General features: G+C 44.8%; 1 protein-coding gene across 1 annotated transcript in view; it reads left to right on the top strand.

Annotated features, from left to right (window-relative positions):
• The first annotated feature begins 8401 nt into the window (after positions 1-8401).
• LOC138689068 (neuroepithelial cell-transforming gene 1 protein-like) overlaps positions 8402-22735 on the top strand; it is a 35689-nt gene continuing 21355 nt past the window's right edge. The window contains exon 1 of the mRNA XM_069802328.1: positions 8402-8590. Coding sequence (XP_069658429.1) covers positions 8457-8590 — 134 coding nt within the window. The 5' untranslated portion in view covers positions 8402-8456. The remainder of the gene's footprint in view (positions 8591-22735) is intronic.

Genomic DNA, 22735 nt, shown 5'->3' with positions numbered 1-22735 from the left:
AATTGCTCACCACCTGCTGACCAACACCCAGTTAGTTCCTGAGCAGCGATCCCTCCCTACCCAACTCGCCCCAGTTTAGATACTGGGCATGACATCACACAGTATGGAATACCCCTTTGGCCAGTTTGGGTCAGCTGTCCTGGCTGTGTCCCCTCCCAACTTCTTGGGCCCCTCCAGCCTTCTTGCTGGCTGGGCATGAGAAGCTGAAAAATCCTTGACTTAGGCTAAACAGTACTCAGCAACAACTGAAAACATCAGTGTGTTATCAACATTCTTCTCACACTAAGTCCAAAACACAGCACTATACCAGCTACTGGGAAGAAAATTAACTCTATCCCAGCCAAAACCAGGACAGGTGGCCATCACATGGTGGCCCTGCAAATTTTGCTGTCAGCCTCATGTCTGATGAGCAAATGAGGAACATCCCAAGGGGCACCCACTTATTAATGAGCCAACTAGTCCTCTGGGGACACCCCCGCTTCTCCTTGTAGGGAGGCCTCAGGCCACTGTTACCCTAATTTAGGTTTGCCAGAGCTGACTTTGAAGCACTGCTCCTGATAGTGGTTGTCCTTTATCTATCATGCAGTGAGGCCCCAACCTCAGCTCAGGCATCTGTTACTGATAACCAGAGATGATTTACCCAAGCATTAGCCTGCATATCTCTAGCATTTTACTGGTTGTGTTTCTGTCCATGCATGGTTTGTTTTTATACTGCTCCTTCTCTGGCCTTGGCATCAGCCCTTTCTGCTTCATGCACGTGAAGGATGCAAGCAGGGAAAACTCCACTTGTTTTGCTTATGTGGTTTCCTACCCCTCCCTCCAATGTACAGATTTTGCTTCAGCCAGACTCCATCTGCAAACACGTCCTTGCAGTGTGAGACAGTGGAGCAATTTGGATGTGGGGGGATCCATTCAGATACACTCACAAAAAAACAATTAAACTCACCACAAAAGTAAATTACTAATATAGTACTGTCAAAAGAAGCATTCAGCATCAGTAGGAACTTTTGGCATTCTCTATTGTAATGCAAAAAGCTACAGCAAAAAGTGATTAAACTGAAAACCTTCATTTCAAGGCTATCAGGATGGGATGTTTTGACAATCCAGCTTCTCCCCCACTCCCCTAATTTTTCTTTCCAAATAAAACCCTGGCAGACCCATCTCGTTCTGCTAGACGGCTCAATTGGAGTGGAACTGCATATTTCAGCAGAACACAGTTCCAGCAGAATTCCCCCAACCAGCTCTGCCTCAAAGCTATTCCTGTAACCGAGGGTGGAGAAAGCACCATCTCTTTATTTGTGTCTGCACAGCTGTGCTTCTCCTCTGCATTCCCTAAAGCAGATAGGAACCAGCTGTGGGGTACGGGCTTCTTTGCGGCGAGGTTAGGCTATAGCAATAGTGAGTGCACAAGGATGTATTTTTATTTATTCTCCAGTTGCAAAGGGTTATTTCTACTCTTCTCCCTTTAATTGCCTTAGGACTAATGAGGTAAATGCTTTAAGGAAAAGCTTTCTTCTAAAGTAACTTGAAAACAGATGGACTTACATTCTTTGATGAGTTTCAGGGTGGCTGTAAGGTGTCAGGCAAAGGTCTGCCTCCCAGTGCCCTGCTCCCAGCCGTGGCCACAAGCAGCTTCTTGGAGAAGTGCAAAGGGCCAGGAAAATGTATATAACCTATTCCCTGAAGTCTCTCCTCCGATTTTTATTCAGCTCAGGGACTTTCCGAACTGCATGTGGTTTCTACATACTCAATAACCCTCAATGCATTTCCCTGCCACCGGTTTGTCTCGTGCCCTTGAACATTGTCCAATGTTAGTGTCAGCTCACGGGCACTTCTAGTTTCAATTTGTTCAGCAGGACTCCAAGGAACTAACTTCCTGCTGCGTGACTTGTTTTCAGCTTTCCAATACCCTTTTTTTTTTTCTTCTTGATCTCTCTCCTGCATTTCCCTGTCCACAAAGCTGAAACCATCTCATCAGTCAAGAGTGTGTGTGTGTGTGCACACACTTCTTGAGGAAATTGAATTGTGTCTTTTTCTCTGCCAGTAAAGTGATTTTATCTGCAGAGGATCCTAGCAGCTCTCTGCTCTCTTAGTAGTTGACCCTACTATCAGTCTTGCAAGTTTTTGTTTTAATCGAAGAGGCTGAGCCAGAATCCCTATAGTTCACTAGGGCATTGCTGTTAGCCATGGAACTGCCCAGTGCTGTATTTCTGCATTGATTCAATTCATTATTGAGCCTCTGCAAAGGGCCCTTCTCAGTGAGACTTTTCCTTCCCACCTGTCTGTACATAGGAAACATTGAGAGCAAAGACGGGATTAGAAAAGCTCTTGCCAAATTCATGACCAGTTTAAGAACTTGGCCTTAGTGCTTCCCTTCTTGTTTAATGTCAGAGCTACCAACACTGCCTTTAGTGGGGTCAAAACCTGAAGCTTTGCATCAGGTTTTTGTTTTAGAAGAATTAGATTTCAGCATAGAGGCTTAATTTGAATTATTTGGATTAATTTGAACGTGTGGTGTACAGAGATCTGTTGCATGGCTGGAAAAGGTAGGTAGACACATTTGATTGTCCAGGCTGTTCTTGGCTGCATGGGATCTTCTCATTCCTGCACACATCCCTGCTCCCTTATGGAAAAGGATTGGTTTGGAGCTGCTGAAATCAAATCCACAGCAGTGTCAAAAGGGCGTTGTAATGTTGTAGCTAGAGACCGGCTCCCCTGCTGTGCTGAGCTGCAAAGGAGAAGTTTTGAGCAAGAGCCTTTCCCATTGCCACAGACAAAGCTAATAGATGACTGACAATTCTGATTACTTGCAGTTCACAGGGCTTTTCTAATGGTCCTAAATCTCTGACAGTGATAAATGCTGTCATTAAGCCTACATAAACAGTCATTTTGAAGATGTAAAAGCAAAACACTTTTTCCTTCATCTTCTGAAAGTTGGAATGCATTGTAAAAATACCCATGGGGCTGCACTATTATTAAAACTGGCTTTTTTACATTGGTCAGCTCTCTGGCTAAGACAAAACACAAGCAAGGCCTAATTATAATGTTTGTAGAAGGTGCAACGAGTGAGAACGGAAGAGCAGAGTAACTCGATTATCCAAACTAATTTGCTTAATTTTTTGTTTCTAAAAGTAATCAATTCTGCATGGTGTGCAACGGTTGGGAAATGCATCACTTGAGGCTTACAGCAGCAGTTTGGCCAGCTTGGGTTTCTCGTAAGCCTCATGGAAGAGTTCTGAAACCTTTCATGAGCTGATTGTGTCACTTGGCAGAGTTCCTGTCATGGCTGTGAACCACATGTATTATCTAGCCTAATGATTGCTGACTACCTGGAACGCACGGGCAATTTTCATGTAGTTTTATGGCACTTATTTTCTAGGGTTTTTTCTTCCTAGATGAAAATACAAGACAGGTCGGTGTGTTTTTTTAAATGTCTCTAAATACTGATGGTGACAGACACCTTAATCATGTGCAATTTATGGCCTAAGGTTTTATGGCTCTATAAATGTCTAAGCTGCCTTGAATCCTCCAGATGACTACTTTCGAAGTAGTGCAAGTGCTTAAATGAGCAACGTTGCCAAGTGTATAAAATTCTACAAAATAACTTGACACTTTGAATCCTGAAAGAGATTGGTGTCAATGAAGTGTGCTTTAATCTTTGCCTAATTAAGTCTGCTTGTTTGAGAACCACAAGTCCTTAATGCATGTGTTACTAATCCCCTGCCTAATCCTAAAAATCTTTCCGGAAGGGAATAGTCCTAACAAGACAGACATTTAGGTCAATAGAGTCTCTACTACTCCTTGCTGAGAGTGGGGAGGAGAAAGCCTAGCAGGCAAAAGCCCTCCTTTGAGTAAAATCTTTTCTGGCCTTGAAGATGAAGTACAGAGCAAAGCTTAAACTTAAAATTTCTCCTGGAGCATCATGACCTTCCAAAAATGCAGTGAAACTGTTTTGCAACCCCTGACAGCACTTGGGAGCAGGTAGGTGCTGTAGCATCAGTGGGATTCTCAACACCCTCTTAGCAAGCCCTTGAGAGGCTGTGCTGCCAGTAATTCTAGTTGTGCACCACTCATGAGATCCCACAGATATCATGTGGGCATAATCTTCAACAATTACTTGTCTTCGATGGGCACTGGGCTGCCCAAGTCCATCTTCAGCAGTGTAACTAGCCTCAGACGCTACCAGGGGCTCAGCCATAAAGTCAGGGTGTGGCCTGAGGCAAGGCAGAGCTTCTGTCCTGACCATCACGGAAGAGGCTGTACCACCAGCACTGAGCTAAATGCCTGACTTTGAGATAGTATCTTTATATAGCATCCTAAATCCACTTATGCTTATTAAAATTCCAAGCTCTGGTGAGCGCATAAACTACACAAGTAGCAGTTACCAGTGCTATGCAGCTGGTGAGTCTCATGCGTAAGTCAGGGGAAGAAGACACAGGGCGAGGCTGGCGTGTCTAGCTGAAGACTCTTGCTCATGTGCTGATTAGCAGTCACATACCCTTCCTCCCCAGTGCTTGCCCTCATAGCTGCCTGTGATGAGAAGCTGGGGATCCCCTTGGGCACGATGCCTCCAGTCTGATAGGCACTGCCATATGGCGGAGAGAGGGAGGAATGCGAGAGGCAGATCTTCTTAGCATCAGGAAGGATTTTCTTGTGCAGCCTCTGGCTCCTCTGAGGAAATCATTGTTGTTGCTACTGCCTCTCAGCAGGGAGCGGACACTGTGAAAAGAAAGGTTTCTTTCACAGAGTGTCTTGGTTTGCCACTTCCCTGGTCCTACTTGGAGGTTCTGCATGTCTGTCTCTGCTGGGCAGGGTGGTGTGCAGATGGACAGTGCAGTTCTGCCTCAAACACGGGGTCCAACTACAAGGCCCTGTTCTCGAAACCAAGCAAATGAACAAGCTCCTCTGGGTCCTTCATTAGTGAGGGAGGACTTGGGGAGCAGCTGTCCAGAGCATCCATCTAGCTTCAGAACCCACAATCACCAGAAAGATACCAAAAATTGGTGGAAATCTAATAAAGAGGATTACAAGAGACATGAAATGGATCCCTGAGCTGGACTAGCTTCTCAACTTTCCTAAAATGTTTGCACCAGGAATCCTGTTGCCCACAATGAGAGGTTTTTCCCCCTTCTGAGCCGTGGCCCATGCTTTGAGGTTCCCTTTGTCTTCCACTGTTCAGCAGATCCTGTGACTACAGTGGATGTGAGTTCAAGGAGAGTTGTAGGTGAGTCTCTGTAATTTAAATTAATCTATTATAAAGACTTAAGTCTTCTCTAGAGAAAGGTAAGAGTGACTCTGGTTTTCAGTCTACTTCTCCCTATTCTGTTCCTCTCTTTCCACTGCCACCTGACCTCCCTTTTACTATGGTCTCCAGCAAACATGTTTCACTACAGTTGAAATTTAGTTTGGTGTCCACTGTTCTTCTTTCACAGTGAGCCGCACGTCAGTGGGAAGAGAGATGCTGCCAACAGCCTGGGACTGCTGCACCCCTGGGAAGGTAATGCTGCATCTGGGCACAGGTTGTTGAGACTTCCAAAATGGCAGATAAAGCACGATGGGTGCAGAGCCGAAGCAGTCTGGGTTCTGCCACACTTCTGCAGCTTGAAGACGGATGGAGACTTTCTTTGTCTTGATCATGTAACTGAAAGGCAGACGGATGTAACAGAGATCGATAACAAGCCCTGACTCAGATTTCAGGGTATATTTCCCTCCCCAGCCTGGCCACAGCTGAATCTGATTGTAATTGACTCCGAATGAAGTGTGGCCTTCAAAAATCTACATTTGGATTGAATACTCATCTGTAGCAGTCTCTCAGAACCTCCTTCTACTGCCTGCTGATGGGTGGATCCTGCAAGGATTCCTGGTCATTCAGATCCAAGCTGTAGCTCTGCAAATCGACTTGAAGACAGGGAGCTTCCACAGGCAGCTCCACACTGAGCTTCCACCCCACCCTGGAGCACTCAGGTTCCACAGGAGACAAGAAGGCCATGTCATAGATCTATGACATCACCAACTGCAACCTGGATACCCAGCATCCCACTTGAACCTGTTGATGGGGTGGTGTCCTCTCCTATCGCATCCTTGGTTTAGGAGAACCTTCAGTATTGACTTCACCAAGAGAAACACACCTGGTGACTGCATCCTCAGATATGCATGACCCTCATGACCTTCATTCCTATAGTTTCAGCAGAGAAGGCCTGCCACAAATACCTCTCAGATCACCAATGTCTGTGCCAAGTACTCCAACTAGATGGAAAAGTCATTTGCTAAGTCCATGGCTCACTGCCTGCTGTACTGGGGAGGATACAATGCTCAGGGATGCAGCTGCAGCCACTGCAGAATGCAAAAAACAGGAGGTCTTGAAAGACTGGAAGCTTTTCAAAACCAGGTGGACACACCAGTTTGCGGATGGCTGCTGCAAAAACCAGGATCCAGCTGAGCAGGGGAGATCTCTGAGGTAGCAGACAGCTGTGGAGGACTGGAAAGAAGTGAAAGAATTTGGCTGGTAGAGATGAAGTGTATGAATGTCTCAAGTGTGCTGAATGTCTATCAGTAACTATAAGTCAATATAAATGAAATACTGAGTGAGGCAATACAAGTTGCTAAACTGTTTAGGTTTGAACAAAAAAAGAAACTTCACAGTTTTGTCTTGTTAAGTCTGCACTGGAATAAAATAAGCAAAATTAATTCCCTTAGCTTTGGCATAGTATCAGTGCTGAGTCTGACTCCTCTGGCATACTCTGCTGAGAGTAAGCCTGGTGTATCAGGTATGCTTACTCTTTCTCCCATCCCAATGGTATATTTCAAAATAGAAGCACAACTTCTTTCTAAAACCTTCAAATCTTTGTCTCGCATATGATTGTGCTAAACCTTCTGGCAGGCTGCTGTATTCAGCTTAAAGAGGGGGCATCTACTTTTCTGAATCAAGCTGCAGGTTCCACTTCAAAAGGTAGACTTGTTTTTCAGCATCTCTGAAGAATCCATTTCTGATGCATTACTAAAATAGAGCCAAGTCAGTGAAATGCCTTGTGCATATGTCGGGTTTTTAATGGGTTTCAAAGCATTTCATCCAACTGCTACGCAGAAGTTGAGAACAACCTGTGACTGAAATGAACATGATAAACTGTGAAAGGCCATTCCAGCATAGCTGACTGGGGTGCCAGCATTGTTAAAGGGAGATCTTTCTGCCAAAACTGTCTGGTCTAAAGGCAGATCTGCACTCCAGAGGAGGTACTTCCAATTTATAAGCAGTGATACACTATAATCCACCCCCTCTTCTGGGACCGGTTGGGGTTGCCACCCCATGAGGGGAGAGACCCCATCCCCTCCATGACAGTCACTTTCCACAGAGGGCAAGGGCTGAAATGGAGGACAAGAAAAATCTCAGCCAAGTGGGACACGTTTACAACTGATACCCTCACCTGACTTTGTCTAAACATTCACCCAGTGTCTTGCCCAAAGCACCACTTAACCCAAAGTGGGACAGGAGGAACCGTGAGGGCTCCTGATTGCTTTTCCAGGCAGAGTTTCTGGGGTTTACTAGCCAACGTCTGTCTAGCCAAGGTGTCTGCTTCTCTATCAGAATTGAAGACCCCGCTGCAAATGGTTTACACAGTGGTTTCATGCTGGGACGTGGCTCAGGGATGACAGACCACAGCCTGCAAGATCCCACCCTCCCCATGCCAGCAAGTGGGAGACAAATATCCCACCTTATTCCTTTGCGTGGCTTCATGATTCTGCACAGGGATGGTTTGGTCCAGGCACATCCCATGTCATCTGGGGAGAGGGAAAACCCTGTAAAAGCAAGAGGCGAAAGGGTCTGGGGGGCATGGGCAGGATGCTCTGTGAGGGAAGCCACTGCCTCAGCCCCATGCCCACAGCCAGGAGACACCACTAAGCTCACTCCCCGTTAAAATTGCTCGTATGTGTTTTGAGGGGGGGGTGTCTGAGGTAAATTTTTGAGATTTGAGCTGATTTCTGAGGTAGGGGTTTTTCTTTTGGGGAGGGAGCTGTTTTTCGTCCAACGCCTTTGTTGATTTCTGCCTCTCTCTGACTGGGATGACATTGCTCCTCTCCCCCGGGGGCTACGGGGTGCTGGCCTTGCGTTCGCTGAGGAGAAAAGGCTGAAGGGAAGGACGGACGACGGGAGGAGAGGGAGCAATGCCCTGGCCGAGACGGAGAGGGCGGGCGATGGTCGGACATAACGGCTCCCTGCCTCAGTTTCCCCTCAGGCCGGGGTCCTCTCCCCCCCGCCTCTTCCCTCAGAAGCCCGCCCCTCGCTTGTCCCGCCCCTCCGTCTCCTGGCAACTCGCCCCACCCGCCGTGCTGATTGGCCGCCGCCGCTACCGCCGCCATTTTCAAACCTCCGGTTCGCCTCCGCCGCCACTACGGCCGCCGCCATTATCCGCGGTACGGCTTGGTCCTGTCCCCGCTTTTCCCCGGTGCGACGTGTCACCATGGAGGCAGAGCCCGTGGGTCAGAAGCCCCCTCGGAAGAGACGGGGCAGGGCCAGTGCGGGGGCCCGCGCCAGCCGCTCGCCCCCGGCGGACAGCACCCCTGGTGTGGCCGACTCGGCCGCCTCCTGCAGCCGGTAGGAGCCGTGATCCCTCCCCGTCCCCCCTGTCAGGGGCTGGAGCCCTGCAAAGGGGGACCCCGCCATCCTCCTGTCTTATAAGTCTGGGGGGGGCTCCCATCAGCCTGCAGATGACTTCGTGCCCTTCCGTCTTGTACGGGCAAACCCCCGGCAGGCTGTGGGGGACCCCTCACCCGCTTGTCTTACAAGGGAAATTCCCTCCCTCCGGCTGTACGGGACCCCCCTTCCCCCTCTCCTATCTCATAAGGGGAATTCCTCTCCTGCAGGCTGTAAGGGACCCCATGCTTTCCTACCTTACAAGATGGACACGTCTTTCCTTCCCATCCCCCAGGTTTTAGGGGACGCTTCCTGACCCACCCCCGGCAGGCTTTTCTGTTCTGTCTTATAAAGTGAACGTGTCGCCTGTAATTAGGCAAGGGGTCCACCAACGCCCCATCTTACACGGTAAGACTGGGGCAGGGCGTTCCTCAGGCCATAACCGGTTTCCCTGCCTGTTCCTGTCCCATAAGAGGGGGGGTAGCTTCTCTTATCTCCACCCCTGCGTGCCAAACTACCCCTAGGCTTTCGTGCGAAGACTTTCCTCTTCTCCCATCTGTTGTAGGGGTGTCTGGCGGGCTGCCTACAGCCCATGTCAGTTTGGGAGAGGGAGGAGAGGATCCTTGTTGCTCCTCGGTGTGGGAATAATTTGGAGGTGGGGTGGTTTTTACATCTCCTGGAGAGATTGGCTGAGCCTCCAGGATCTCTGCAGGCTGTAACACCAGATCAACTCCCTCTCCTGGGCACGGGGAGACCTGCCTCAGACGCAGTGTCAGCCCTGGCTTTTACTCTGATTTTTAAATCCCTGTGCATGCCATCTATTACTGTTATTTTGATATATTGAACTTGGGACACTTTCCCCAAGACCACCGAGTGAAAGAAACTGTTACTTCTTAAGTTAACTTGAAGATCAGCTTATCTGTGTTGACCCCCAAAAATGATATCTGGATGTGTTTATAAGCAGCTCCTGCCCTATCAGCAGCTGATCCCTGAGTGACCCATCTCCTGCTGACTCCTATCTAGACAAACCCAGACTGATCAGCAGAGGCTTGTGTTTTCTGTTGCCCTCAAGGTTAGGAAATGACTTCTCCAAGTGTGCAGGTGATATAGAAACCACCCATTTCTGACAAATGTGGCTTTAATTAACTCAGCCCAGTTTCTACCTCCAGATGCTGTATTTGGGGAGCGGTTCACTCTTAGATGTGATCAGGGTCTTTTCCTCGCTGCCCTGGTTCTTCACACCTGATGGGGGATTGCAGCCCTTTGCATCCCAGCCTGGGAGCTGCTTGGGTTGGAATGGTGAGAGATGCTCCTGCTCTTCCTCCAGCTTAATTTGTTCCATGGGAATGAGTGAGAGGAAGGTAACTGGGGCAGTACCTTGTTTTGAAACCTGGTGAAAGTCCCCACAGGCTGGAGTGGATGTTCTTTATTAGGTGACTTAAAGCAAGGTAAACATCAATGAGCTTGGTTTTCGTAATGGCTGGTTTTAGTAACCATTGTGTGTTCTGGATGGCAGAACAATTTAATGAACTTTTAAAAATAGATTTTTTTCATAGAAACATGCAGTATCATCTTGAAGATCAAGTTGTAGCTCCCTAATTACTGCACTTGAAAAGCATAGCATAATTGAAGGCTTCAGTGATTCGGTGAGTTGATGAAACACACTGGCTCAGTTTCTGGCATGGTCGCACATTCCTTTGTGAGGCTTCTCTGTGTAAAGAGGCCCAGGGAAATTGTGATAAAACTGGGAAAGGAGTTTATGCAGATAAGACATGTATGTATTAAACCTTCATCTGGAGAATCAAAAACAAAATGATGCCAGCTTGGCACCTAGATGTGGTCTTGTGATGTAGATAGAGCAATTCAAGAAGTCGCTGGCTTGAGGCTTGTTCACAGAATAATAGAAAATTTTAACTGGAAATGAATTCTGGGAGGTCTCCAGTTCAACACCTGCTCAAAGCAAGGCCATCTTCAAATTTAGGTCAGGTTGCTCAAAGCATTGGCCAGGTAAGCTTCAGAAACCTCCAAGGACAGAGATTTGCTTACCTCTCTGGATCCCTCTTCCAGAGTTTGACCACACTTATTGTGGGGGAAAATATTTTTTCTTTCTACCTAATGGGGATTTTCCTTGCTGCAGCTTGTGCGTGTTGCCTCTTTTCTTTCTGCTGTGTGTGCCCAAGAAACATCTGCCTTTGTCTTCTCTTTACCTGTTTTTAGATAGTTGTAGACAGCAGTTAGATCCCCCTTTGCCTTCTCTTACGCAGGCTGAGTGAACCCCCGTCAGCCTCTTCTCATTCATCCTGTGCTCCAGCCCCAACACCAACTTATTTGCCCTCATCTCGACATGCTCCAGTTGTTAATGTTTCTTGTACTGCGGGGCCCAGAGCTTGGCCCAGTATCCAGGTGGGGTCTCACAAATACTGACTGGCATCATTTGACCTGCTTGCTGTGGTTTTGCCACCCTGGTAATGCAGAGCCAACCATCTTGCTGCAAACCACTGATAACAGAATTTAAATTGTTTAATCCCTTCAGCTGTTGGGGAAGTGGCAAACTGGGACAGGTCGACAGGGTTTTTAAAACAAACAAACAAACACCCCACACACAACCTGGAAGCAGGTTTGGTTTTTTGAAGAACTTTAGCCAAACATGCAAAAATCTGTGTCTTATGTCTGTGTGGCCCTGCTGCTGGGCTCAATTCCTGGGCTTTAAACCAGTCTAACCTTGCAGGGGCTGGTATAGGTTAGTGTGTGATTTTCCCCTGGTTAATGGTGACTGCATCTATCCACCTGTTGTGGGCAGGATCACTACTTTAGTCTCCGGGCTAGGACATGCAAGAGCTCCAACTGTTTGCACTGTGTTTGTGGTCTGAACAGCCAGCCTGCTGTGCAGGGCTGCTTTTAACAGAAAATCTATGAGCTGGGGGGTTGAATTCAGCTGGGCCTCCAGGAAAGCCACATAGAGTACTTAAGCAAAGGTCCCTACTCCCTAAGCAAGAACTTTTGCACTAGAACATAAATATATTTAAACATATGCTCAATAAATTACCTCTCTCCCCCTGTTAATTTGCCTTAAACTTTTGAGTGTGCACACACATGCATGAAAAAGCTTTTGTCTTCAGCCCTGTAATCTGACCCTGGAGGAGGAGTCCTCTGCCCACCAGCCTGATTTTAGTCAACTATCTGTCCAGGCAGAAATGGAGCTCCAGTTGCAGGCATGAGGCCTCTGATTGAGAGACTCTGTGAATGCACTAAATACATTCAGCAATGTTTGAGGGCAAAGTAATATCCTTTATTAGACATGTCCTCTTGCAGACCCTGCCTTGCTTTTGTACCCTTAGACTCTCATGGCTACAACATTCCTGAGTAGTCTCAAATCTGCTGTTTCAGTGAGGTTTTTTTTAAGTATTAGTTTGACTTTCATAGGAAGCATCAAGTTTCACCTCTGTGATGCTAGAGAATTCCTGACCCTTCCAAAACAGGGGTATGTGGCCAGGGAGGTGTGAAGGGATGTGGTTTGGACAGAGTATTTCTAGTCAGCTGCTTGTCTGTGTAATCCCAGAGTTGTGTCTAAAAAGGGAGGAGACAGTTGATAGCATGCTAGAGATGGTGACTTCACAGTTATGAACAGTAAATATTTCCTCTGATAGTTCTGATCTGGGGACTGCTTTAACATCTTATTTTCCATTCATCCCTTTCCCCCATTGGCAATACCACTGTAGCTCTTGCACAGCAATGGGAATCAGGTTTAAGGAATAAACATGAGAAGTAAATGCTCTGTTGAACAGAGGGAGAGGAAGCAGTCCTGAAGGGGGAGAGAGGAATGGGTTTACCAAGGATGCATTCTCTCTGTTGCCAGCTAGTTTCTGACCCAGAATCAAACAGCATTACTACTTGCTGGATGAGTGTTTCTCTGAAGCTTGTCCCCCCGGTTCTGGCAGCTAGAAGACAACAAAAAAAAATTGCACATAGGCTTCTGGGACAGATAAAAGAAACTTTGTTTTGGGGTTCGTCTGCTCTGTATCTTGTACCCAGCTTCATGGTTTATCAAGTCTCAAGGTGAAGTCAGGTGAAGCCGACAGCTCAGGGGCATGTTATCTCTTCTGAGGTAACACACAAATAAAGCAGTGAGTCCTCTCTCCTGCCCCAGACACGCTATCTAACCCTGGCTTGCATCTTGTATACATCTTCTACCAAGCTGCAAGGACTGGTGTAGAGCTCCCTCCAGATGGGATGGGCCAGCACCCTGCTGGGAGGAAAGAGGTACCCTCCAACCCCAGGCAAGCGTGGAGCTTGCAAAATTTTTTTTATCTTTGTCCAGAGTCAACTGTTCTCTCCGGTATCTAGAAATGTTCTGTAGCTTTCACATTGCAGAAGCACCCAGAGGCAATCATTCAGGGTTGGAGTACTGCTGTGCTGAGCTTCTGAAGGTAGAGATAGGCTGTCATGTCACACTTCTAATTAGAGCCCTACCTCATGCTCCCCTTACTGAGTGTCTGCATCTTTGGTAGTACAGAGCCACAGCTCTTTTCAACCACTGATCCTGTGATTCGCATGCAGTATTGTGCCTGTTCTGTGATATGTTGGTACTTGCTTGGCACCTGGGGTCCCAGACCTTGTAAAAACAGTGCACTTAACAAGAGACAGCGATGTGCCACTTTGAGACAAGCTATCTGCAGTGGGAAAGGAAGAGAGTCACAGTTGATTGTACATATTCATGTACTTGTAAATATTTTAATCGTAACTGTCACTTCTCAGTAGTTATTCAAATGGGATTAATCCCAATTAACTGGCTGACTTTGTATGGAAGGATTAAAAGAAACTAGTGGTTTTATGTAGGTCATGTTAGGGTGGAAGGTGGAAAAGATGCTCAGTTGTCAAGTTGTGCAAGCAAGGGTGGTGTCACGGTAAGCCCCTGAGCAAAAGGTGGTCTGAAGCAAGCTGACTGGTGTTGACTTGAGAAAGCAAGGACAAACAGCTTCTGTCTGCTGTGATCAATGGATGAGGCTGACAAAGGAGCTTGGTAGAGTAGCAGATGTTGGAGGAGAGCTGAAAGTCTGGTTTTGTGTTTTCTCACAGATGCTGCAACTGTGAACTGCTGCCAAAGGTGGGGTCTGTGTTCCCCAAACCAGCTCCATTGCTGCTGCTTTCCTTACAGCAGTCTCAGTCACTGTGTGGCTGCAGGGTCAACTGGGTAGTTGGTTTTCTGTTGAACCCTTACCCCCCAAAAAGTGAAGTTTTACACTTAATCAGCAGCTGAACAGCCTTTCCCTATGGCCATGGGATTGCTGAATTAGACTTGCAGGGGTCTGGCTGAGAGGAGGAGAAAGAAGGCCTTTTTTGGTGGCAGCCTGCAGTCATGCTGGAGAGGTGTAATGCAAAGTGGGACCCTTCACTCAGCCTGTGCAGGAGGCTTGTCAAAAAAAGATTTGTTTCTGTAGCAGAAACAGGAGCGAGGCAGCTGGTTGCCCACATGGGAGAAGGATAGACTTTAAGGAAGTGTCTGAAGAGAATCCTTCCTCAATTATATGTTTACATATTTAAAAAAAAAGCTTTTAAAAATCTACCCCGATCATCCACTTGTTCTGCACAATCTGCAGCAACTCCTCAATTGGCTTTTATTTATTCACTATACACATTTATACTATTTAAAGTCAGTTGTTTCTTGGCCAGTGACCTAATGCTCTGTTGTGAAGGCCAAGTGTTTTTGATGGTGATGGCTCTTTCCTTTCTTCTCCCTAATTATGGCTTTTCTGAAGTGAATGTTTGTTTGCTCTTGATCTCTCTTGTGATTAAAGCCTATATTCCATCAGACTTTCTTGGGCTGGTAAAATAGTAATGAAGAGTGCAAACATACATTTTTTTCCTTCCTATTATCACATCAAAGTTAGCACAAATGGAAATTTTTACTCCACTAAGAAGGTAGCTATTAAAATGCATCACTTGAACATAATTGGAAGCTACAGTGTAGCTTTCAGAAAATGTCTAGAGGCTCTCCTATTACCACTGGTTTTTATTCCAAAACCAGGCTGTGAGTGTCTGGGTCTGAATGTGTTCAAGGCACAGCAGGTTTATATGCAACCACTTGAGTCAGTTCTTCCAGAGGCCTCTAACGCACAGCTCACAGGAGAGTACCCTAAATTGTGTGTCCATATTTTGGCCTGAAGTTGCTCTAAGGGAATGCTGATACTTTAGCAGTCGTTCATAAAAACCAAATAAGCATTTGGCCTTTTAAGGGTTAAACCCCTACTCGTGTACTTTGTTACTTGTGCTTCTCCTCAGCTGTCCTTTGCACAAGAATTCCGCAATGTTTCAGCAACTGGTAGAGGGCTAGGAACAAAGTATCCCTAAAACTGAGAGGCTTTAAGCCGATAGCAGTGGTCTTGTGAGGCTGTATTTTCTTCCTCTATAGACTTTCTCAATGAAAGCTAGTACCTGTTTAAGATCATCTTTACCTTTCCCTACACTTTGAGTGTCAGAAGGCTTATTAAAATCCAGCAAACTGGAATGAAATCCTGACCTTACTGGACACCTGTTAACTTACTGGGCACCTATTAACAGCTATTGGTGAGGGGGAACTGTCTTGTACCTGGTGTTTTTCTGCAAGTGACAAAGAAGGTGTGAGCATACCTGACTAGTCAGCTGTACAGCTCTGGAAATAGTTCCTTTTTTTTTTTTGTTAGTACATGCAAAATGTGTTAAAACACAGGCAGAATTAATTAAACAAGCTGAAGTATACACTTCATGTACTTTCAGTGGCCTCTGAACAGGTATCTTGGGAAATGCTGGTAGTACCTGTGGCATGCTCTTCCACCCCCAGTGTGTTCCCAGTGCAGCTTGGTGTTTCTCAGTGCTTGGAAATGATGGAAATGAACGAAGTTTCTCATAGGGAAGATGAGATGAGGGTAGGAGGGAAAAGGAAAGAACTGTAAAATCATTCAGAACTTGCTTTTTCTAAACTGTAGTACTGCTGCTTTCCCAACCTACATGGCAAGTACCACCAGCCAGTTATTAAAACCTATTAAAACGTTTCAGCACTCTCAACATCCCTCTATGTGAATGTTGATTGTGGGTAACATCAGTCTCTTAATTACTATATGCTGATGATAGCCTGCTTGTTATTGTCTTGTAAAACAGAAGTCATGCTACACTTACTAAGTAATTATCTTCACTCACAAATCATTATCCTCAACATCCAGTTGCTTAAGCCTAGCTATTACTGCTTCAATTAATATTTTCAGGGCAAGCTCATCACAGATGCCTTGCAGAATGCTCTCTTCAGATAAGTAGCTTGCAGTGGATGAAGATAGGATATTACTGCCAAGCCTAGCCAACTTCAGTCCTGTGAGTCAAAAGATAAGGATAGCATCTCTTCTGTAAACATGGTCCCTTAATGATAAGAATGAGCACTTCAGGGCTTTTGCATCCAGTGAAATAATCTTTGTGTGTGCTGAAGGTATCTTTTCTACAATTAGGGATGTTCTTAACTCCAGCTGTCTGTTCTGACTGGCAAAGGTTGGTATGAGCCCACAGCAATGAAATGGTTGAGTGTGATGGATGAGTGAGAGAAGACCTCCCTCTTCCACATTTTTTACTTGTGAGTAGCTGCCGTAGTTCTTAAGAAAAAAAAAACAAAAACCAAAGCGCTTAATCCAATGCACTTGAAGCAGAGATTGGTATTGCTCTCCTGGTATCTAAAACGCAAATTGTTAAAATATTCTTTCCGAAATAACAAGATAGGCAAACACCTACATTTCTTACTTGGATAGGGATAGAGCACAGTGGTGTTGTTTCTTGCAATTGCAAGCAACAGTGCAATAAAGCCTACAAAATGTCCACTTCGTGCCCTCTCGCTGCAGACTACACACATTTCCAGATCCCTTGAGCAAGTTTAACAGCTGCTGGTTATGATCGCTGATCTCCTGGAATCTGCTGTGGAAAGAGAAGAGGTAAAAATCAATGGCACTGTTTGTCTCCTAGAAAGATTAACATGTGAAGAAGAGCTTTATGAAATGGGCCTTGCTGCTTTTGCAGGGAAAGGCCAAGAAAAAGCAACTAATCCTTGCAGTCTTGCTAACCTGGCCAGGGGAGAACTGACTGACTCCAAACGAGGCAAATCATTTTACTGAAATCATGCAAGTGAGAGAGCATCCAGGCATCTGCCTCAGTTATCTTAATTTTAGGAGGAGACTCTGCATGTCTTGACTATATCCCCTGTGATCAGAGGAAACTGAAACAGCATAAAGATGGTCTTTCTCAAAGGTCTGAATCTTGCACCTGTAATGCAAGAGGCAATAGGTAAAGGCAGGCAGGGGAGCACAAGAAAAGGAGAAGTTGGATGAGATGAAAGAATTACTATGTTAGATACTGTACAGGGTAGGTAGGCTGAGACTAGATTGGGAAATACCAGAGTTCAGCAAATCAAGAATAGCAGAAAGTTAGCAGCCTTCCTTCTAAGTAACTGTGGTGGGCACAGGCTGCTTTGAGGATAGCAGTGGATGTCTTGCAAGGAGCCTTAAAATGGAGGCAAATATATGTGGTGCTATAGAAAAAGATGGATCTTCCAAAGGGATGATCCAAAGGATGCAGAGAGGAATAATGTCATTAATATGGAGGACTAGGAAATTATTTTTGTAGTCATTTGCCAAAGTAGTGTGTGTTGTTGTCCTATATACTTGCTAAAGTCAGGGAAAGTGTTAACATCAGTAATGTATCCAAACAGGGAGCAGAATTTACGTGTTGGGAAAGGCCGCATCTATTCCAAACAAACACTTATTTTTGCCAGAACAAGATTTTGACATATGGTTAAGTGTGAGGTCCAAGTCATACCAAAGTTATTTTGCCTCTAGACTTGTATTCCACTGCCGGAGAGGCAGCCTGGCTGTACCATGTATGCTGCCACCACATTAGGCCTCAAGTCTAATGAGCTTAGATGAGAACAGCCTACAGGTTAAAGAAAAGTTTAAGTTGTGAAGGTGAAAAGACCTGGTTTTATTTACTTAATCCCCTCCTCAACTCCAAGAACGTAACAGACCTTGTACTCACATCCCTACTGGATAAAAAGGAGTTGTAAGAACTTGAGCTTTAACTGTCTGGGAATGTGGAGACAATGCTTAAGACCAGCACCCTGGTGCTTTGGTGCCTTCCATGATGCTGATTGGATGTAAAAACAGCACAGACTCAGAGTGCAACTGCTTCCCTGACTGCCCTAGCTTCACATGAAAGCCTTGAAACTGTTGAACTTGAAATATTACACCAGCTCCCATTGCCTACCCTTAATCCTTTGAAAGGGTTTAAACTCCCAGTCTTATTTCCAGAGTGTTTTCAAGATCTTGGATTGAAAAGAATTGAAAAATTAGTTGCTTGACAAGTTTTTTTTTTCTTGTTTAAGTCAAAGAAGAGATGAAAAATGTAAAGACTGCTTCCAAAAATCTTTTCCTGCCCAGGTGGACCCATAAGGCTTTAATTATCAAATCACCTGTCATTCATTCTCACATGCAGGTTTCCAGGTGGTAGCCAGCAAACCTCATGCTCTTCTTGGTGTGCCTGCTAGAGACATCTCAAAGCACTCTGTAAGGCTGGCAGTGATCAGTATGTAAGGAGGAACCATTACCTCTTGTAAACATAACTAAGCAAATTACTGAATGGGGTGAAGAAAACTGACAGCCTCAAAAGCCCTTCTGCTTCTCCATGGACATGGTATTTGACTGAGTTTAACAGAGCACTGGGCATGTCAAGTAGGGGCAAAATTGCTGTTAACATGCAGAATTGTCTGTCACATGGATAGGCTTTAATGTGGGATATTCTGCAAAGGAGGGTTGGAAATGTGAGGAGGTTTGAGAAAGCAGAGTGCTGTAGCACTGTGGCAGCTCTCTGCAGGACTAGACCCAGATATCTTTGTGAAAGGGAAGGCTATGGAGAAAATAAAGGGGTAGGAGGAGAAGCTTGTACAGGCTGAAAAAGAGGTATTCGCATGTCTGATGGGAGAAGAATGAGGCTGTGCTGCTGTTTCACTAACAGAGAACTTGTGGGATGTCTTCAACTTTCCCTGTCAGGTAAAGCTTTTCAAATGTCAAAGCTGTGGACTTTATTTTCATTGTTCCTATTCCTACTAAGCTAAATGCTCAGTATTCACATTTGACATCATACCAGATGTCAAGGCTTTCAGTTTCTATTGTATTAGGAAGCTTTTGCTTAATCTATTTTGGTTTCAGTTTTCTGGCCAGCTCTTTTTCTTGCCAAAGTTATGCCAAGTAAAACCCAACCCGTTAGGATTTTAAAATGTTTCTTCTTCCTCTGGGCTTGATTTTGGGGAATAGTTTACATGCAGAAGGATGTGAGCAAATGCCTTAGACCATTTTTCAGAAGTGTCAAAGTAGATGTCCAGCACTAAAGTCACTTCCAGCTCTTATGAAGTAAGAAATCTGCCAAGCTGTTTTCCCTCTTCCGCTTCACAGAAGCAGTTTCTTTTAACACAATAGCACAAGAGAAATGCAAAATACTTCTTGGCCTTCCTTATGTATTCAGGAGGGTGATGTTTTTCTTGAATTTAGCTTATTAAAATATTAGGGGTTTTGTTTTACCAGTATCTTTTTAAGAGTACTCAGGATAAGCTGTAGGTAATTTTTTTTTTTTGCCTGAAAAGAAAGATTTACTCAGTCTTTGCCTGATCTAGGACATGGGAATATGATAAGCAGTTGTCTAGATTCACATATATTAAAAGTATGGAGAAATGGTTTAGAGCATTTTAGTGTGCATGTCTAGTGGCTGCAGATAACCCATGAATCTTTCTGTAGATAATGAACAAGCACTAATATAAAAATTTTTTAACATAATTTTATAAATTAAGGATTCTTAAATAGGGGCTCATCTTTGCTGGAGACTTGGAGAAAGACAGTTGGTGGTAACTGATTTTAAAATATATTTATTTATATGTTGTGTGAGATAACTATGGAAGTGGTATCTTTTGGCCGTTGTAGTGGATGTTGCTGTCTGTGGTAGTAAGCAAGCACAGCCTGGGAGCCTGTGACTGAAAGTATGTGAATGAGGGAGGTATACTGGTGAATGATAAAGTTTAATTCTTACAATTATAAATCTTGGATGGACCTAGAACTACCCAAATTCTTATGGACATTGGTTGTACTGAGAAGTTGTCATTAGTGTTTGATTTCCTGATTTGCAAATCCTTTCTTGTTGGGCTTTTCAGTAACACTTTTCTTCTGAAACATTGCTAAGATTAAAGCAATGCAAAGATGAAAATATGACCTCACTGAAATGGATGGCAAAATTGCCAGTAAACTCACTGATTTTACCCTAGACTGCTTTGTATAATGGATTTATTTCAAATGCTAGTCAATTTGATAGCCACGGAAACTTCTGACCTCGACTGACTTGCAAGGACTTCCTCTCTGGATACGGGAAAAATTTCATCCCTACCATTAATGCTTGTTTTCTAGCTCTGCTATCAGTTGGCTAAAAGCACTTGTTGCCTTCTCTCTTTATTTTTTTCCCTTTCTCCCCTTCTCTTCTTTTCCTGTCAGATCTGCTGGTGTATTTTATACTTTCGTTTCTGCATCAGCTTTAAATCTGCTATCGTCTGTGGTGTTGCTCTGAAGAAACAGCAGGAAACATGGGGTTTCTGGTGAGTGTCAAGCCACTGCAGCAATGAAACTTAAAGGAAAGTTTTGAAATGCCTGAGAAAGGAAAGCAGTGATAAGGCATCCCTGACAATATGTGGAAGGAAGAACTCTTCCCAGAAAGGAACATGATAGTGAGAGATGAACAAACACTGGGAAGCAATGGGGTGAGAGAAACAGAATGATTATATGAGTTTCCCTAAAAAATAATTTATAAGTGGGGAGGAAACAGCTGGTGATGATCTGATGCTGCTAAAGTAAAGCAGTTAATGAGGATGGAAAAGCCTTTTCCCCCAATGTAAATTGGTTGAATGAAGTTTAGACAGTACTTAAGCTTTATATGGACAATTCCCAGGGAAGCTAATGGATTTTGACTACTTGTATTCCTTTTATACTGGCAATGTTTGGCTGCTTTTTGAGAGTTAAAAAATGCAAACATTCAGAATACACTGAATTTTTATTTAAATTTCAATATTCTGCTCACAGGTAATGGGTACTCATGTTTGCATCAAAGCTGTTCTTGAAGATAGTGTCTCTTATATAGTGTGGGGTTTTATTTAGTGTGGGTGTCCTGGTAACTGATGCCTTTTACTGCTATAATTGAAGGGCCTTCTAAAAACCTGCAATGGAAGTGAATGCAGGAATTACTTCATCTGCTAATCAAGACTAGCAGCTGAATGTAAAATACTCCAGATTAGGAAAATGCACCCACCAGTTTCTGAAACAGACTCTAGGTAGATGATTCAACTTGAATTTGACTTGGAAGCAAGTAATATCACCTAAGCTCTTCCTGAAAGGAGTTTTGTCTTGCAAGAGCAAGTCCTACGATGAGTTGGCCAGTGTGCCACCTTCCACAGAGCTTGTCACAGTGACTGGGATGGCTGTTGCTGAGGGATTTCTGCTTTGCATTTTATGGGGAAAAATACTTCATGCAGTGGAGTGTCATGGAGAACTGGGCCTGTGGTAAATGTGGTAGGAGGGTTTCCTCAGCGGGCAACCACTGCTTTACTTTGTGCATGTCTTCTCAGCCACACATGGGCAGTGTCCCTTTCAAGCGTGACTTTGTCACCCCCTGACAAGCCCTGATCACAAAGGCTGCAGGCATGAGCTTCAGAATTAGATTCATCTTCAGAAGTAAACTGTGTCACACTATTAACATACCCAGTGAGCTGGAGAAAATGGAAGGTGAAGTTTTGTGACTTGCTTCCAAAGAGGATTTTAAATGGTCATGAAGTTTGTCCTCCTAGCTGTACATCTTCCTCCCTGCCCAGCTTTTAGACTCTGCAGGGCAAATTTCATCGGTCCCTGGAAAGCAGCTGCAGTTCCATGTAGTATTCATATGCCTAAGTACATACCTGTTCTTTTAACTGTTTAAAATTTGCAGCATCATTGTTTCAGCTGGGGTGCCTCATCCCTCTGCTGTGAGAAAGGTAAATAATTCTTCAGTTTCTCTGCACCTGAAATTACAGGTTGCCAGCAAATCTGTTTAACTCTGCGGTGCCATAGACTTGGTGGTCCCACAGTTACCACATCCTGGTGAGAGGGGAAGTACCTTATTAAATGTGCTGACATAATTGTAAGCAATTATCTGACCAAACCTTCAACTTTACCTGCAAATGGACAGGAAGGCAGGCTTGATCACAGGCCTTGACTTCCCAGTGCCTTGCCCTCCTCAGGCAATTTTATTTAGGGTTACTTTGAAGTCTTCCCAGAAATTAAAGCAAGGACAGAGGCCCTCCCAGTAGTCTTAACAGGGAGGAAAAAGGCACAGATTATTTCAGACCTGTCAGATGTTTGGATGGATCCCAGGTGGACAAGGCAATTTGTTCCTTGAGCAGGACCCCATGCTTGTCAACAAGTTCTCCAAAAGAAGCATTTACACCCTGAAGAGGGGTGTAAAGTGTATCTGTGCAGCCACAGTCTTACAGGCTTCATGCTGCAAGCACCATCCCTGCTCCATTTGGATCCTTCACTGCTCACCTTTACTCTTGATCTTTATTTTGGTGAAGCCAAAGAAAATGCAGACTTCAACAACAACAACAAAAAAAAAAAGGCATAAAGCCAATAATGTAGTTAGAATTGCAAATCCAGGTGGGCCCCACCTTATGTGGAGGAGTAGTAACAACCTTGGCTAAAGTTTTCTGCAAGTTTTAGCAAGCAGTCCCAAGGACAGACAATGATGCAGCCTGGTTTCCGATGGAGCTGGCTTGTGCTTGGATTCTCTGATGTCTTTTTCTCCTCACCTCCATGGCTGAGGTGTAACAGTTCATTCACAACATGCAAAGTTGAGAGAGAAAGGTTAAAAAAAAAAAAAAAAGGCATGTGCAGATTGAGTCCTTGAGTCTGGGGAATAAAGGTAAAGTCTGTTAGGAAAGGCATAAACAGGCTTACCCACTGTTGGGAGCCTGGGCAATCCTGGGCTATGATCCCAGAGGTGGCTGAGCATGATTTGCATACCACTAATGCTGTTGTG

This window comes from Haliaeetus albicilla, chromosome 14, assembly GCF_947461875.1.
Source record: "Haliaeetus albicilla chromosome 14, bHalAlb1.1, whole genome shotgun sequence".
Classification (NCBI taxonomy): domain Eukaryota; kingdom Metazoa; phylum Chordata; class Aves; order Accipitriformes; family Accipitridae; genus Haliaeetus; species Haliaeetus albicilla.
This window is presented reverse-complemented; position numbering and strand designations above follow the sequence as displayed.